Source organism: Petaurus breviceps, unplaced genomic scaffold (assembly GCF_028583685.1).
Source record: "Petaurus breviceps papuanus isolate PSGF00001 unplaced genomic scaffold, PetGlider_PUasm1.0 355, whole genome shotgun sequence".
Lineage (NCBI taxonomy): Eukaryota > Metazoa > Chordata > Mammalia > Diprotodontia > Petauridae > Petaurus > Petaurus breviceps.
The window spans coordinates 1094249-1110649 of record NW_027186289.1 but is presented as its reverse complement, the minus strand read 5'-3'; the positions used below and the strand labels follow the sequence as shown (position 1 = coordinate 1110649).

At 45.7% G+C, this 16401-nt stretch overlaps 1 protein-coding gene across 6 annotated transcripts; it reads left to right on the top strand.

The window, feature by feature from the left end:
- The first annotated feature begins 2580 nt into the window (after nucleotides 1–2580).
- Nucleotides 2581–15713, top strand: LOC138168140 (E3 SUMO-protein ligase KIAA1586-like). Of its 6 annotated transcripts, none has more exons than XM_069097180.1 (8): nucleotides 2581–2646; nucleotides 2786–2882; nucleotides 3466–4116; nucleotides 7335–7420; nucleotides 7894–8020; nucleotides 8627–8728; nucleotides 12666–12877; nucleotides 13496–15713. In XM_069097180.1, the coding sequence occupies exons 4-8, from the start codon at nucleotides 7388–7390 to the stop codon at nucleotides 15686–15688; spliced, it is 2667 nt and encodes an 888-aa protein (XP_068953281.1). In that variant the 5' UTR covers nucleotides 2581–2646; nucleotides 2786–2882; nucleotides 3466–4116; nucleotides 7335–7387; the 3' UTR covers nucleotides 15689–15713. The 6 variants fall into 6 exon arrangements, with proteins under 6 accessions (XP_068953281.1, XP_068953278.1, XP_068953280.1 ...); XM_069097177.1 differs by having other exon boundaries at nucleotides 3466–6298; XM_069097179.1 differs by lacking the exon at nucleotides 3466–4116.
- The last annotated feature ends 688 nt before the right edge of the window (nucleotides 15714–16401 follow it).

Here is a 16401-nt window from a genome sequence, read left to right as displayed (position 1 = left end):
AAGATTAGGCTAGCATCCCCACCCCAAAGAGAAAGAAAGGAGAATCAGGTTCATTTTTTTCATATGCCAAAGAAAATAGAAAGGAGGCCAGGAAAAAAATCACAGACAAGCAGAGCAGCTTTGAAATGTATGTTGATACTCATCATCTCCTGTCAGACCCAGACCCATTGAGCAGAGGGACTTATTTTTTCCCATTTAACCAATATGGAAATTCATTTTGCTTACTTTGGAGATTGGGAAGGAAGGGGGCAGGAGGATTGGGAAGGACAGAATATAGATTTTTGTAAAAATAAAAATTATGTATTGATTTTTTTGTATATTTAGAAAGAAAAGGAAGCTGCCCATCCAAATTTTCACATACAGTTATCTTTTTTCCATTCAAATGTGTATATGGCACTGCCTATTTTGTTTGGTGTTTATTTGTTCAGAATAAAATTTTAAGTTCTGAAAGACTGAAGGAGAGAGAAGGAGAGAGAGAGAGATAAAGAGAGAACAGAGAAAACAGTCATTAGGACCTGGAGAGGCTGATGTATTTGGATGAAGTGAACCTCAAAAGAGAAGAGGTGGCAGAATAAGCCCATGAAGTGAAGGAAGGGTTGGTAAGGAACAACAAGTAGACTCACCTGATGGAGTAAAAAGAGTCAGTCAAGCATTTATTAAGCACTTACTATATGCTGGGCACTGTGTAAAGTGCTGGGGATGCAAAAAGAGGCAAAAAGCATAGGATTAGACCAACACCTTACACCACACTCTACAATCCATTCTAAATGATTACATTTAATTTAATACTTCATATTAAAGTTTTTGCTATTAAAAAATTAGAAAAGAAACAGATAACACAGCTCTTACAGCAATGGGTAGGAGATCCATTCTTAACCAAAGGGCAGAGACAATTACAAAAGATTAAAGAGATAACTTTGATTCCTTGAAACTAAAACTTCACAGACAGCATTAATTCATCTGGGATAAGAAGGGAGGTGGCTGATTGGGGAAAAAATCTTCTTAATGGGGAAAAAAACTTCTTAAGGGTTTGGCTATAAGCAATTAATAAATATATATAGGGCCATTCCCTAAGAGATGAATGACCAAAGGGTATCAACAATTCTCAAAAGGACTGAAAAATATTCACAACTCCATGAAAAAAATGCTTCAAATCACTGATAATAAGAAAAATACATATCAAAACAAACCTGGGTTTTCACCTCACATCCTGCAAATTGGCTAAAATGACAAAAAAATAACAACAGTAAATGTTGGAAGAATTCTGGAGACTGTGAAATGCTGCAGCCATTTTGGAAAGAAATTTGAAATTATGCAAATAAAGAGACTGAAATGTCCATTGAACCAGAGACTCCATTCCTAAAGAAATCATCAATAAGAAAAAATTTCCACACACTTCAAAATATTTATAGCAGCACTTTTTTGTGATAGCTAGAAACTGGAAATAAAGTAGATGCCCACCAATTGGGGAATAGCTAAACAAATTGTGGTCGTGAATATAATGCATTATTACTGTACTATATGAATGCCCCACATGGCATGTGTTTTCTGTCACATATGGATCAGTTGTGCTGATTTTATTTTCCTCCAAAAATACTATTTGTTATATTGTTTGGCTCTGTGGGAAGGACAGGGAGAGGGATACTTGGAATAACTGATGATGTAAGGAACAAAATGTGGGGTAAACAACATGCAAATAGCTACCTACAAAAAGCTATATGCAGGATAAATCAGAAAGAACCCCCAGATGGAGGGAACTAGAACGAAAGGGGTGGGGGGAGTCTTCCTGTAGACAGTGGGATTTCAGTAGGGACTTGAAGAAAGCCAGGGAAACCCAGGGGCTGTGAGAAGGGAGAGCATTCCAGACCTGGGAGAGAGTGTGGTAGGTATGGGAGCCAGGGAAACGACCAGGAGTTAGGAGATGCAGTGTTTTGTGGGAGAGAATGGGTGGGATCAAACCTCACCAACCTGGGTGACCTTAGGTAAGTCAAACAAGTCTGTTTCCACAATCTGCAAGATCAGGAGCTTGGACCGTTCTTTATAGCTTGGCCTATGGTCCCATACTTTTGCTCCGGCGTGAATTTCTAGGTGGAAAGATAGAGGAGAGAGGTGCATATGGCCCTGGAGGTGGCCAGAGATAGTCTGGCAGGAGCAGATTTCTTCCAGAGCAGAAAGGCTGAAGTCCTTACACTACACCCATTTTTTACACTACTGAGGGAAATGTAGCTGGTCTGGCATGGGTAGCAGTTGGTGAGCAGCAGGGGCAGTCAGGATGGTAAGTGTTTAACAACTGGCTCTCCAGAACCAAAAAAAAAAAAAATGGCACCTGTACCCCTTTAAGTTCGAGCTGCTTTACTGGCATTTTCTCGATCACTTTTTAAAAGTCTAGACAATCAGCTAAACAGTAAAGTAGGGTCTAACTCCTAGCTTGGCCGATTTCTACATTGTAAATGCTCACCCTAGACATTGACCTATGTTAAGGGTTTTCGAGCTGGCTCCAGCACAGCCCTGCTCCAGAGGCGGGGCAGGACGACCAGCTCGCCCCGTGATTGGTGGGCTGGGAGACACACTGAGGACTCTGATTGGCCGAGGCATCCTGGTGTGCGCCTGTGTGCGCTATGTGGCCGCCATTCGGGACCGCAGCTGGTGAGCCAGGCGTGCGGGGTTGGAGCGGGCTCGGGAGGGAAAATGGGCAGCGCAGGATTCACGCAAGGAGGCGGGGGCGGTGAAAGAGAGGGACGGAGCTGGACGGTGGAGGGCTGAGTGGGAGGGGGATTCCCCACAGAGAGACGGGGCTGGAGAAGCCACGGAGGCGGACTGAGCATGCGCAGAGGCCTCGCAGCCAGCCTGACCATCAGGAACGTGGGCGGCCCCTGGAGGCGGTGAGACTGAGCATGCGCAGAGGCTTAACTGCAGACTGACCCTGAAGGCCATGGGGCATTTATAGAAGAGGGGACTGAGCATGCGCAGAGGCTTAACTGCAGACTGACCCTGAAGGCCATGGGGCATTTATAGAAGAGGGGACTGAGCATGTGCAGAGGCTCTGCCACTAGCCTGGGGAATTGGGCAGCCACAGTAGGGGATGAGACTGAGCATGAGTTTAGGCTCAGCGGCCTGATTTATCATAAGGGGGGATGGGGGCATTGACAGAATGGGGGTGGGGGGGACTAGCATGCGCAGAGGCTCAGCAGCCCGACTGACCTGGAGGGACTTGGGGCATTTACTGACGGTGGAGACTGAGCATGCGCAGAGGTTCAGTCGCTTGACTAAGGGAAGTGGGTGGGTACTGAGGGGGTGAGAGTGAGCATGCGCAGGGGCTCCGCTGACCGAGGGAGCGGTGGTGGCCACGGGGGAGGGGGTGATGCCGCGCATGCGCAGAGGCTCTGCCTCCCACCCTTGCCTGCTAGGGCCCCTCGGCCCGCCGGAACCTCGCAGCAGTTGTTTCTCTGTTCTTTGTCTCCCCAGCGCCCGCCGCAGGGGAGGCGCCGGACAAAGGCGCTGACCCGTTGGCCCGGTGTATTGAGGAAGGCGGAGATGCCCCGCTCACACATAATAACGCCCACGTCCCTCCCGTGCTTTGTAAACTCGCGGGGGCCGCTCTGACCCCGGGATCGCATACCCAGCGTGCGTTGGCCCGGCCTGCCTCTCCGGGCGCGTGCTGGGCAGTGGCCTGGGCCCCAGCGTGGAGGAGCCTCCGGCCGTCGGGTTTGGGGTTGGACCTCGGGGAGTGGCTCTGACCGCAGGAGGCCTGTGTGGGCGTGGGCGTGGGCGCGTTTGGGGGCTCGTGGTGGACCAGAGCACCCGCGTGTCGGGGCCGGGGCGGCTCCCACGGAAGGTTAGGGAAGAGGCAGGCGCGTGTGCCGGGCGCCTTAGAGGGACCCCATCCTCAGCAGTGCCCGTTTTACAGCCCAGGAAACCGAGGCAGGCGCGCCACTGGGGGTCTGCGCCGGATTGGAAGTCAGGGCTTCCCGGTACCAGACAGTAGGACGGGCAGGCCTCAGAGCCTGCCAGCGTCTTAGAAGCGGCAGTGAATGAAGGGGAAGAGCCTTCTAAGCAGCCCCGCCGGCAGGTTGTAGTGAGGATGCCTCTGCCTGCCCCCCAGCTGCAGCTCTAAGGGTCAGCCCCCTGTTTGATTTGTAGGACTGGCTCACGCTTTTATGTTCCTCTGTTGTTACTGGCACTTGCTTCCATCTTGGATACATTTCATGCAATGTTCTGTTTAAATCCTCTTCATTTCCCGATATATCCTTCCCCAGAAAGGCATCCCCTGTAACAGAAGAAAAAAAGTAATTCAGCATCAGCCTGCAGTAATGTGTACAGTGTTACACACCCATGGTTCCCCACCTCTGGTGCTGTAAGGGAGGGAAGGGGATTTTAGGTCTCTTCTTGGGGCCAAGCTTGGTCATTATAATTACAAGTCTCTCACTTTTGTTTTGCATTTCCATTTCCATTCTTACACATTCTTGTACTTTTTTTTTTTTTGCTTTTTGGCTATTGGGGTTGAGTGACTTGCCCAAGGTCACACAGGTAAAGTGTTAGGTTCTGAGGCCGGATTTGAACTCAGGTCCTCCTGAATCCAGGGCTGGTGCTCTATTCACTGCTCCACCTAGCCGCCCCAAGTGTACATTCTTTTTTTTAAAAATTAACTTGTCTTTATAGAGCCTGCTGTGGGCCCAGTGAGGCCATTTCACTGATGAGAGTACATCATTTTCCCGTTGTGCTCCCTTTATCTTCCCAGGCTTCTCCACATTTCTTACCATTATTCTTTCTTACCTCCTACTAACAGTCTTTGACATTGAGGTGCTACCATCACTCCAGCTCTTTCTCAGGATGGGCACATTTGGTTTCTGGCTCTTTGTTTCCACAAAAGGTGCTGGTTTTTTTTTTTTTTAATATTTTGGCCACTTTGGGACCTTACTTTCTGCCCCGTGGGATCTCTGAGTCAAAGGGTAAGCAGTTTCTCACTTACCGGAATTGTAAATTTTCTTCCTGAATGGTTGGGAGAATTCACCTCTCCCCTAGCCCATCCTTGTTCCCATCTTCCCACAGCCTCTCCACCGTTAGCTGGTTCAGGCTTTCGTCATCTTTGCCTGTTTGCTAGTCATGAGGTGAAACTTAAGAATTTGTTTATTTGTGTTTGTCTTACTTGGAGTCATCTTGGTGCAACGACTCCAATAAGTGATCATGAGAAGTGTACATTTATTAAAGTGCTTACTATGTTCCTGGCCAGGGCTAGGTCCTGCAGAATATACAGATATAAAAGAGAGATTCTCAGGCCCCTCCTTATACTGTGAAGCTGCAGTTACCCAAAATGTTTTGGTATTTGTCTAAAAAGAGAAATACGTTTTGTTGAGTCATTTCAGTCGTGTCTAACTCTCCACTTAAGGGAGAATTCCCTGTTTGGTAAAAGTGCCTGGGAAACCTTGAAAGGAATTTAGTGGAAGTTAGGTTTTGACCAATGTCTCATGCCAAACTGAGGTCAGAATGGATGCATGACCTGGGTATTGAAGGTCACATCATAAAAGGTTCGGATCTGAGCCCAGGGACCAAACAAGAGACAAGGGTAATCACAGAAGCTTCAAGAGATGATTCTGATGACAAGAACAAAATCAATGCAAGTATGGTAAAAAAAAAAAAATGTGGGTGATTGGGAGGAAAAAACCTTCCCATCCAATATCACTGATTAATTCCATGGTATCCAGGATATATAGGGAATAAGACACATTTGTAACCCCCAAATTCATTCCCCACCAGATAAGGGGTCAAGGGACATGACCCAACTGTAAGGTATTAGCAAAGGAAAGGAAGAGTGAGTCAGATAACTAATCATGACAGGAAGGAAAACCCGAAGCATATTTAAGGTTTCATCTCACACCCAGCTGGTTTGTGAATGAACAAAGAGGCTTTTGCAAAAATGCTGGGGACCCATAGATGGGAAAGTGATGGCCTGGCAACAGAGTTTGACCCCAGAATCACAAGAACGTTGGAGCAGATGCCAGGGTCTCGTTGATTTAATTATTGGACCTAGAGCAAGATAGAGAATACATGAATTTTGGGGGCTGGTGGTGGTGACAGACATGATGTACGTGTACTTTGACGGATGGCAAGATGGACGGCTAAGTGGCACAGTGGACCGAGTGCCAGCCCTGGAGTCAGGAGGACCTGAGTTCAAATCCAACTTCCAACACTTCCTAGCTGTGTGACCCTGGGAAAGTCACTCAACAGTGTTTACCTCAGTTCCTTCATCTGTAAAATGAGGTGGAGAAGGAAATGGCAAACACTGCCAAGAAAACCCCAGGTGGGGTCATAGAGTCAGACACAACACCAAGAAGGCCCAGAGGGATAGAGGGATGGATGGTGAAGTCAGGTCTGGTCTGGATTTAGGGGGCAGGGTGGATTTGCACTCACTCGCTCCCTCCAGCGCAGGGTGGGAGATGCCGGCTCTGGAGGTCAGGTGGGGAGGGCTGAGCAGCCTCAGGGGATGGCAGGGTTGCTCAGGGCTACAGCTAGATGGGAAGAGGGTGGTCTCTGTTCTGGGGAGTTGTGGCGGAGAAAGGCCTTAGTTTGGGGAATGATAGAATGATGACAATTGCAGACATTTATACTGCTGTCCCTTCCACATGGCCGGGGCGGGGGAGGGGAGGCAGTGGTCCCCCTGCCACTGCACTGAATTTTGTGGCCTTCCCTTCATTCCCCAGAAGTCTGAGTTGGTTTATTTTCTTTTATGGGGTGTTTGCAGTACCCCGTGGTAAGGTTTGGTCACAGGCTCCGTGTTGTTCACTGGCCTGCGGTGTCTGTGGCTTCCATAAAACCCCCCAAATTCCCATTTAATTTCTTATGCCATCTGGTGATAGGGAAAGTTACAGTGTGGAAGGGGGAACCGCCTAGCGCCTGCTCAGCACTGGGCCCTGTGCTAAGGGTTTTACCATCATTACATCATGGGGGGGGGCACTTTTATTTCCCATTTTAAAGATGAGGGAAATGAGGCAGACAGTGGTGAATGACTTGCCCTGGGTCCCACAGCTAGAAAGGGTCTGAGGCAGGATTTGAATTCAGATCTTCCTGCCTCCAGACCCAGCACTCTGGGCCACCCAGTGACACATCAAAGACAAGTTTTGGTTCTGAGCCATCAGACATTTCAGATTCTATCCAAAATGCCGGGGAGACCATGATCGAGTGTGAGCAGGCGATGAGGGGAAGCACTGCCAGCAGTGGTGGAGAAAGCCAAGGGCATCATAGACACGGAAGTGTCCTGGGGTGCTGGCAAGGACTGTGCTTGGGAGTGTGGGGCTGACCAGAGTTTTTCTCCCTCCCTTCTGATCTCTTCCCCCCAGACTGTACTACTCAAGACTCTTCCCTGTCCGAGGATAAGAGCCTCGAGGAAGGAATGGCTTCTGGGGTGCTGACAGCCAGGCTGCAGGTGAGGCAGTGCTCCCCCTTCCAAAGCATCTCCCCTCGGTCTTGGGTGCAGCTCTAGGTACACTGGACCTCCAATCTCCCTAGGTCTCTGTGCAGGTATAGGAGTTCTAGAGCTTAACACAAATTAAGGGATTCACAGGAGGGTGGAAGATGGTCCAAAAGGAATGGACCAATCCACAGAGGAAGAGGAAGAAAAATAGAAATAGCTCCATTTTCTAGGCAACATCCAAAAAATGCTTTTCAGTATGTTGGCATGCACCATGATGGTGAAAAGCCAAGGGGTCCCCGTCAGCCTTAGCTCTGCCCATTCTCCTCTTACAAATGAGAGTGCCACCCATCTGTCTTATTAAAAAAATGGAGTATCCAAAACTCAGTGCTTCAGGACCCTCCCCATGCCCTGTACCAACTCCCTGCATCACCCATGGACATGGGAGGAATGGTCCCCACTGAGCAGGAATGCGTTGGGCGTTTCAGCTTCCAGTGACATTCAGCGATGTGGCCGTGGACTTCTCATTGGAGGAGTGGAGGAGCCTGAGCCCCACCCAGAGGGCCCTGTACAGGGACGTGATGCTGGAGAACTATGAGAACCTGGTGTCTGTGGGTAAGGTCTCTGTGCCCTGTGACAGGGGCATCGCTGCATTCTCCCCTCTGCCTGCCTGGGGCTCTGCTTAATGTGCAGGACTGGTCGAGAACATGTCCTTTGGGTGCACTTCTCCCCCCACAGGTGCCAGGTCATCCCCAGTTACCTCGGGCTGGCCTTGAGCTTGTAACTTCTTTTCACCCTTTCCCTTCAGCCTACAGTTCTTGGCAGAGACACAAAGCAGATGGAGAGCAACCCTCCCCTCTTAGCGGGCTGTGGATCAGAGGTGCGACCTGTCTCAGATTTGGACAGAGTCCATGCCAGCCCATCATTCAGAGGCCTTTCATACTGTCCTCTGCTTTCTGGGCATCTCTCTCTTTTTTTTTTTAAAGCAGTTGGGGTTAAGTAACTTGCTCAAAGTTACACGGCCAGGTGTTTCTGTGTGGGTGCTAAGTGTCTGAGCCCGGGATTCGATCTCTAGGTCATCCCGACACTGGAGCTGGTGCTCTTACTTGCTGTGCTACCTGGCTGCCCCTGGGCATCTCTCTTTTTAACGGAAGAGGAAGCAGTTCAGACTGACCTCTGAGAAGGCCCTCTGTGCCCATGTTCCTGATTTCTCTTCCCCAGGGGCAGGACTTCCAGCATCCAAACCTGATGTGATCTCCCAGCTAGAGAGAGGAGAAACACCATGGATGCTCCAGGCAGGGGTCCCCAGAGCCGTTTATCCAGGTGAGTGACAGACAGGCCAGTGGGACTGCTGTAAGCAGCAGGTGTTCTCCACAAAGCCCCGAGGTGTTTGGGGAAGACCTGGGGAGGCTGAGCTTCCCTCCTTAGCTCCATCATTTACACAGCTGCTGTTCTCTTTTAACTATTTGGAGGGTGGAAGCTTTTAACATTGATTCCGTCACTCATGTCGATTTGTGATTCCCTTTTTTCATCAGTTGCTTCTAGTCCCCAGTAGATAAAATTTGGTGGAAATGAACAGAAAATGTTCAAGGAAAGAAACACAAACTGTGAATTGTTTATTGAAATAATGTTCTACCTCAGTAATCTTCAAAGAGATGCTAATTAAAGCAGCGAGGTCCAGTCTCGAGCCTGACACTTTGCAAAGGCAGTTAAAGCAGTGAGATTCCACACTGGTGGGTCTGTGGAGGCAAAGGAGCCTTCCTCATTGGTGGATCCATCCCATTTCTTCCTGTTTGTCATCTCTTACAACATGATTGCCTTCTGCCAAGCTCATTTCACTGCTTTGGCCATCACTCATCGTGGGGCATTGGGCTTTCCTCTATTTTTGCTGCTGTGAATAATGTCTTGTGAAAACCTTGGCACAGAGGTCTTCTGTTCCCTCCTTTGGGGAGGGTCCTTAGGATGTGTTTTTGCCCCTGGGCTCCCTGGATCCAGCAGCAGGAACCTTGCTAGCTTTTATTGGAGATTGATGTCACAATTCCCAGCTGGCCCAGCAGTATTCTTATTTGTCTATTTCTACACAGTCCCACCAACATTTAGCTGTTTTTAAGATGTAATGAGTGTAAAGTAGTAATGTCTTGGAATTGTTTTCATTTAAATTTAAATTGTTCCAGAGGCCATTGATAATTTCTGATGTTTCTGTTGAGAATGCCATCTTGTCCTTCCTCAGTCATTTCATTGTGTTAGACTTTGTGACTCATCTGAGATTGTCTTGGCAGAGACACTGGAGCGGTTTGCCATTTCCTTCTTCATCTTCAGCTTATTTTGCAGATGAGGAAACTGAGGCCAGCAGGGTGAAGTGACTTGCCCAGCTAACTGGGCCCCTCCCCTCAAATAGTCACCCAGCCAAGTGGCTGAGGCTGGATTTGAACTCAGGTCTTCCTGATTCTAGGCTAGGTCTTCTTTCCACTGTGCCACCACCCTACCTTTCTTCCTTGACCATATTTAGCAACATCTTTCTCTGATGAATGGGTCATTTAATAATAACTTTTGAATAGCATTTCCAAGTAGTCTTCTGAGGCTACTACATTTTATTTTTTATATAAAATGTATATTTGTCATATTTACTTGAAAGGTTTTTTTTGTTTGTTTTTTTTTTGGAGGGAACAAGGCAGAGCAGTTGGGGCTAAGTGACTTGCCCAAGGTCACACAGCTAGTAAGTGTTAAGTGTCTGAGACCAGATTTGAACTCAGGTCCTCCTAACTCCAGGACCTGTGCTCTCTTCACTATGCCACCTAACTGCCCCAACTTGAAAGTTCTTAAAGTTGGTGATGTGAAAGGATGCCCCAACCTAATTTCTGATGGTTTCCCAGCAAAGAAAGTGTTCTTCCCTCAGTAGTTTAAGTCAGTTTGGTTTATTGAGCCCAGGGTGACTGTTCAGTTGTTTCTGGGACACACGATAAAAGCAACTCAGTGATTTGGGGAGATGTGTCATTTTTAAAAAATTGTATGGCTGTATTTTATTTATCCATCACTTTCATTTCCTGACCTGTCCCTCCTCCCTTCCCCACCAGAGAGCCATCACTTAAAAGAAAGAATAAAAATGAAGGGGGGAGTTAAGCAAAACCAGCCAACCCAGGAGTCAAGTCCAGTCGGGTAGTCAGACAATATTTTACAGGGCCCTGCTATGTAGGCTGGGCAAGCTTTACCTAAGACCCTACCGCACATAGGCCACCCTAGTGTTTGCTTAAAGGGCATTGAAATTGGCCTCGAGACTTAATTGCATGAGAGAAATAAGGACCTGGTGGTGCCTTCCCTGCTTGTCTTGAGTACCGAAAAGCCAGGACCTGAAGAGCTGCAGGCTTCTGACAAAACAAATGTGTGTCCATTAATTAGGGAACATTTGCACAAATTGTGGTCTCTGAATGCAATTGAATATTCTTTTGTCTCAAGGGATGGCAAAGGTGAAAAATCCAGAGAAACAGAACAGTTCGATTCAGGCGATGCAGGGCCAAGGTGGCAGTGGGTGAACGATGGCCTGTGGGCCAGCATGGCTTCATTTTGGATGCTCACCAGCTGAGAAGTATTTACTTTAAGTAAAGTATTACAAAATGTAGCAGCCACTCTGCTCATGAGGCCATACAAGAAAAGATGGTGGGCCAGATGGGCGTGTGGGCTGTGCTTTGTCAGCCCCTCACTTATACAATGACTACAGTAAAGACTCTTTAAGGCTGTCAGGCTCTGGTGAGCTGTATTGAAGGAGCAGGGTAGTGGACGACTGGTAAGACAACATTCCCCCTCTGTACCCTCCCCTGTCTCTTTCTCAATGGAGAGGTAGAGGATTAAGGGTGTGGCGTATGGCATGTACAATAGGGGTAGCTGAGTGGCGCCAGAGTGGACAGACATGTCCCTGATAGATTTTACAGATGAGGAAACTGAGGCAAACAGGGCGAAGTGATTTGCCCAGGGCTCAGGCTCCACTGGGCCTGGGGTCAAGAAGACTCGAATCATCTTCCTCAATTCAAATCTGGCCTTAGATCCTTACTAGCTGTGTGACCCTGGACAAGTCACTTCACCCTGTTTGTCTCAGTTTCCTTATCTGTCACATGAGCAGGGAAAGGAAATGGCAGACCACTCCAGTATCTCTGCCAAGACCCCAAATGGGGTCATGAAGAGTTGGACACAACTAAGTAATTGTTCAACAACAAACATGGCATGTACTTTCTGATAGGGTCTGTTGGATTGTTTGGCTTTCCTCTTCTTTATCATGTGGGTGGGGGTCAGTCTTAACTGAGGGGGGTAAAGAACAGATAAGCAGTGTCCCCAGAAGAGGGAACAGTAAGGCTGTGGGCTTGGAGTTGGGCGTCGGGGGCTCCAGTCCTGCCTCAGACACTTAGGAGCTTGTGGCCCTGGACTTTTCTAGGCTTCAGGACATGGTGACCCCTAAGGTCCCTCCAAGCTCTGACTCTGCCTTTGAATGCCAGCTGTTCTGAATAACCAGTTTTATTTGAACAACTACAGGTATTCAAGTGTGTACAATAGAATGTGGAAACGAAAATGAGAAAAACGAGCATGTGCCCTGAAAAACCCTGAGGTTGTCAGTGATTGCACATGTGTCCATAAGCTTCCATGTCTGCTGATTGTTAACCTTGCTGGAAACATGGTAATGCCCACTTTGTCCACCTTGCTTCACCAAGGTGCCTTCCCTTCCTGTCTGTCCAGTCTCCACTGGTGGCTGTCAATTTCTGCCTTTCCCTTCCTCCTTTTGGTCAAATGGAGGTCTGGTTCCTGAGCCCTTCCTCACTTGTTTCAACTCTTCCCATACAAGGGTGACTCGTTTTTTCTTGTTACAGCCCAGTATCACTCTCATTCCCAATCATTGACTCTTGTTTGTTTTGTTTTAACAAACGTGATTCTGCTAGGCATGTTTTTGTATTGGTAGGTCGAGATGTCAAATCATTTTTCAATTGAGTAATTTTCTGAGCTTCTGCCTGTGTTTCTGTCTACCAGGAATCATATATTTGCTGCTGAGCGTATTGTTTTTGATGACATTTTTAAGTCATTGCAGGACCCTGGGCGTAAATGATTTTGTTGTGGGCAGGTGGGCTTCTGTTACTGTTACATGCCAGTTCCTCCTTGACTATCTTCATTGTCTCTGGTCCAAACTGAGTTTCTTCCTCTTTGATGGAAGCTGCAGAACATAGAACTTAGGAGGTCTAGACGAGAGTGACTGACAACACATTTTTACCCTTTCCTTCAGATCACCTCAGTCAGGAGCCTTGGGACAAGGCCAAAGACTCAGCTGGGACACAGAACATCTGCCTGGGCACATCAGCCAAGGACAGGGAATCAACAGGTGGTCCCTGGTATCCCAAGGTAGGAGAACGTGAGGTCAACGCAGAAATACAGGAGGGTAGCCAGGACACACAGGCGCAGGAGGCAGAGGACCCTGTGCAGAGCACTTTGAGCGAGGTGAGTATTCCCTGAAGGCAAGGCATTGGTGAGACATTTCAGTCTGGGACAGTCTCCATGCACATTCCAGTCTAAACTTAAGAAGGTGATGGAGAAAACATGAACAATGCAAGTTGTACTTTAGAGTGGGTCATGTCTGTAGCTATTACATTGTGAATAGCACAAAAAATTGTAAAAATATCCTTCCACTCCTCAAAAACTATTACTCAATTCAGCAAAGAAGCTGCTGCCATCATGGACAAGTGAGTGGAAAATTACTTCACTTTTATCTTACTCATTAACTTAGAGGGAAATATCAATCAACATTTGTGTGGGAACTACATTCTTTCATTCGTCAGTGACATGAGTGAGTTCTTTGCTGGATGAGAGAGTTATCGTCATGGTCTGAGAGTGGCACTATTGTATGATGATAGAATTCTAAAAACTGACAATGAATTTTGCAAGAAATTGCAAGTCCTGCTCAAAGTATAATGAAAACTGAAATACAAGTTCATACAAGTATTTTAGCTACAAATTTATACTATTTCAAAAATTATATAGAGAAATCTTTAACAGAATTTTTATAACACTCAAATGGTATCATGAATTTTACTAACTTAACATGCAATTATTTTTCAGATTATGCTTCCTAAAATACCAAAACGACAAAGTGATCTATTGAGTTTTTTAAATGTGAAGAAGGTGAAGACAGATGCGGAAAATAATGATAGGAATGAAAGTGATTGTGAAGCACTGATGCCAGTGGGGCCCAATTTTGAATCTTTTGAACCACTAGTCATTGAAGAAGAACCATCATGTTCCTCAAAGGAAAAAATAGATAATCTCACTCTTCCAGATTGTTGGAACAAAAAGCAAGCATTTCTCTTTTCAGAACAGTACAAATGGCTTGAAATAAAAGAAGGTAAATTAGGATGTAAGGATTGTTCCACGGTTCGGCACTTAGGAGTGACAGCGGAAAAGCACATCCATGTGTCCAAGGAGTGGAGTGCATATTTAATCACCCCGAACGGCAGTAATAAAATTACGAGGCAGGCTTCTCTGAGAAAAAAAATTAGGGAACATGATGTTTCTAAAGCCCATACTAAATTTCAGAATTTGTTAAAAGAATCAGCTGATGACTCAATTTCAAATATCTTGCATAGACTAAATAATAAAAATATCGATGCTACTGTAAGAGTTTTCAAAACTGTTTACAGTTTAGTGAAACGTAATAGGCCTTTATCTGATATCGAGGGAGCAATAGAATCACAGGAGAAAAATGGAATCGATATAGGCAGCTGTTTACGTACCCGATACAGCGCAACAAGAATAGCAGAGCACATAGCAAAAGAAATTAAGATGAAGGTATTTCAGAGCATCGTGGACGAGAATGCCAAAATCTGCATCATCCTTGATGAGGTGTCCATGATTTCAAAGAAGACCACCCTCGTGATTTACCTCCAGTGCACACTGCAGTCCGCACCAGCCCCCACGATGTTATTCGTTGCTTTAAAAGAGTTGGTGTCGACCACAGCTGAGAGCATCTTCGAAACGTTGTTGTCTACTCTAGATGATTGTGGCTTTAATGATGAGTATTTGAAAGCAAACTTAATTGCGTTTTGTTCTGATGGTGCTAATAAAGTTCTGGGAAGGAAGTCTGGAGTAGCTGCGAAGCTGTTAGAAAATTTCCCTAAAATCATCTTTTGGCCCTGTTTAAATCATCGGTTGCAATTATCGCTTGATGATTCAATATCTGAAATAAAACAAGTTAATCATTTAAAAATATTTTTGGATAAAATGTATTCTATTTATCACCAATCTAATAAAAATCAGACTGAGCTGGGAACTATAGCTAAAGAACTTGAAAGTGAAATTGTTAAAATTGGTCAAGTCCTGGGCCCGAGATGGGCCGCATGCAGTTTGCAAGCTGCTACTGCTATATGGCACACATATCCTACCTTATACACAAATTTTTCTCATTCTCCTTCTTATTCTGGTTTGGCAAAGAGATTAGCTAACAGTAATTTCTTGCAAGACCTTGCTTTAATGATTGACATTCTTGAAGAACTTTCGTTACTTTCAACTGCATTGCATTTACAGTCAGGATCAACCAACATTCAGAAAGCAGAAAAATTAATCAAATGTACCATAAGAGCTCTGGAAAAATTAAAGATTGGTACTGGGAGGCATGAATCTCAAGTTGAAGATTTAATGAAGTCAGACAACTTTAAAGGCATTCCATTCGGTAAACATAACACATTCAATGCTCTTCCTAGGAATGTGTTACTGGAAAATATAATTCAACACATGAACTTACGTCTCTTTTCAGAGAGAAATGATGAAAGCATTTTTCATTATTTTGATTTATTAGAGCCATCTACTTGGCCTTTTGAAGAACTTACTTCACCATGGAGAGCTGGGGAAAACAAATTACATCACTTAAGTGAAATTTTAAAACATGAAATTGATTTGAGTGATTTCCGTGATTTTGTAGATAATAATGTAGAAGCAAACAATGTTCCGATACCTACAAGTATACAGGAGGCTAAAAAGATCGTGAGCACTATTGCCATCAGTACGGCTGAAGCCGAGAGAGGTTACCATTTAATGAATATAATTTGTACGAGGGTGAGAAATAGTTTAACAGTAAATCATGTATCTGATTTAATGACAATAAATTTATTGGGAAAAGAGTTAGCAGAGTGGGATGCAACTCCATTTGTCAAATCATGGCTAAATTGCAACCATAGGCTGGCTACAGATACAAGAGTTCGGCAAAAGTCAACAAGAACATTCTGTAAGAATCCTTTGGCTCCATGGAATTTACAATAAAGAGTAACGTGTATTTCCTTATGAATTGTAGATTGTGTGCTGTGCTTCCTTTATATTAAGTAGAATGTATAATAAACTTATGTACATGTATATACTTCAACCTGTTTACCTCAGTTTCCTCACCTGGAAAAGGAAATGACTAACCAGTTATCTTTGCCAGAAAAATCCCAAAAGGAGTCATGAAGAGTCAGACATGACTGAAAACAACTAAATAACAATGTACATATACACATGTATGTATGTATAATATACACACAAATATACATGCATATATATGTGCATACACACATGTGTCTGTTATATCCATGTGTATGTATGTGAGTATAGGGGGTTCCCCTCCCACCCACTCCCCCAAACCACTGAAACATTTATTCCTACGCACTACAGTATCAAATGTAAAATCCTCTATTTGGCAGTCAAAGCCGTTCATAAAGCAGCTCCCTCCTACCTTCCCAGTCTTTTTAATACCTTGTCCCCTCCCACATACTCTCTGATCCACTGGCCTCCTCAATGAGACCCTCTGTTCCCCCACTGTCCATTTTCTCCAGCTGCTCTCATGTCTAGAATGCTCTCTGTACTCATCACCTCCACTCCCTTAGCTTCCTTCAGATCTCCCAAAATTCTGTTCTCTGTAAGGTCCTAACGCTAGCTCCTTCCCTCCCTAGACAGTCTCCGATTTATCTTGCTTGTATCTCATTTACATAGAGTTGTTT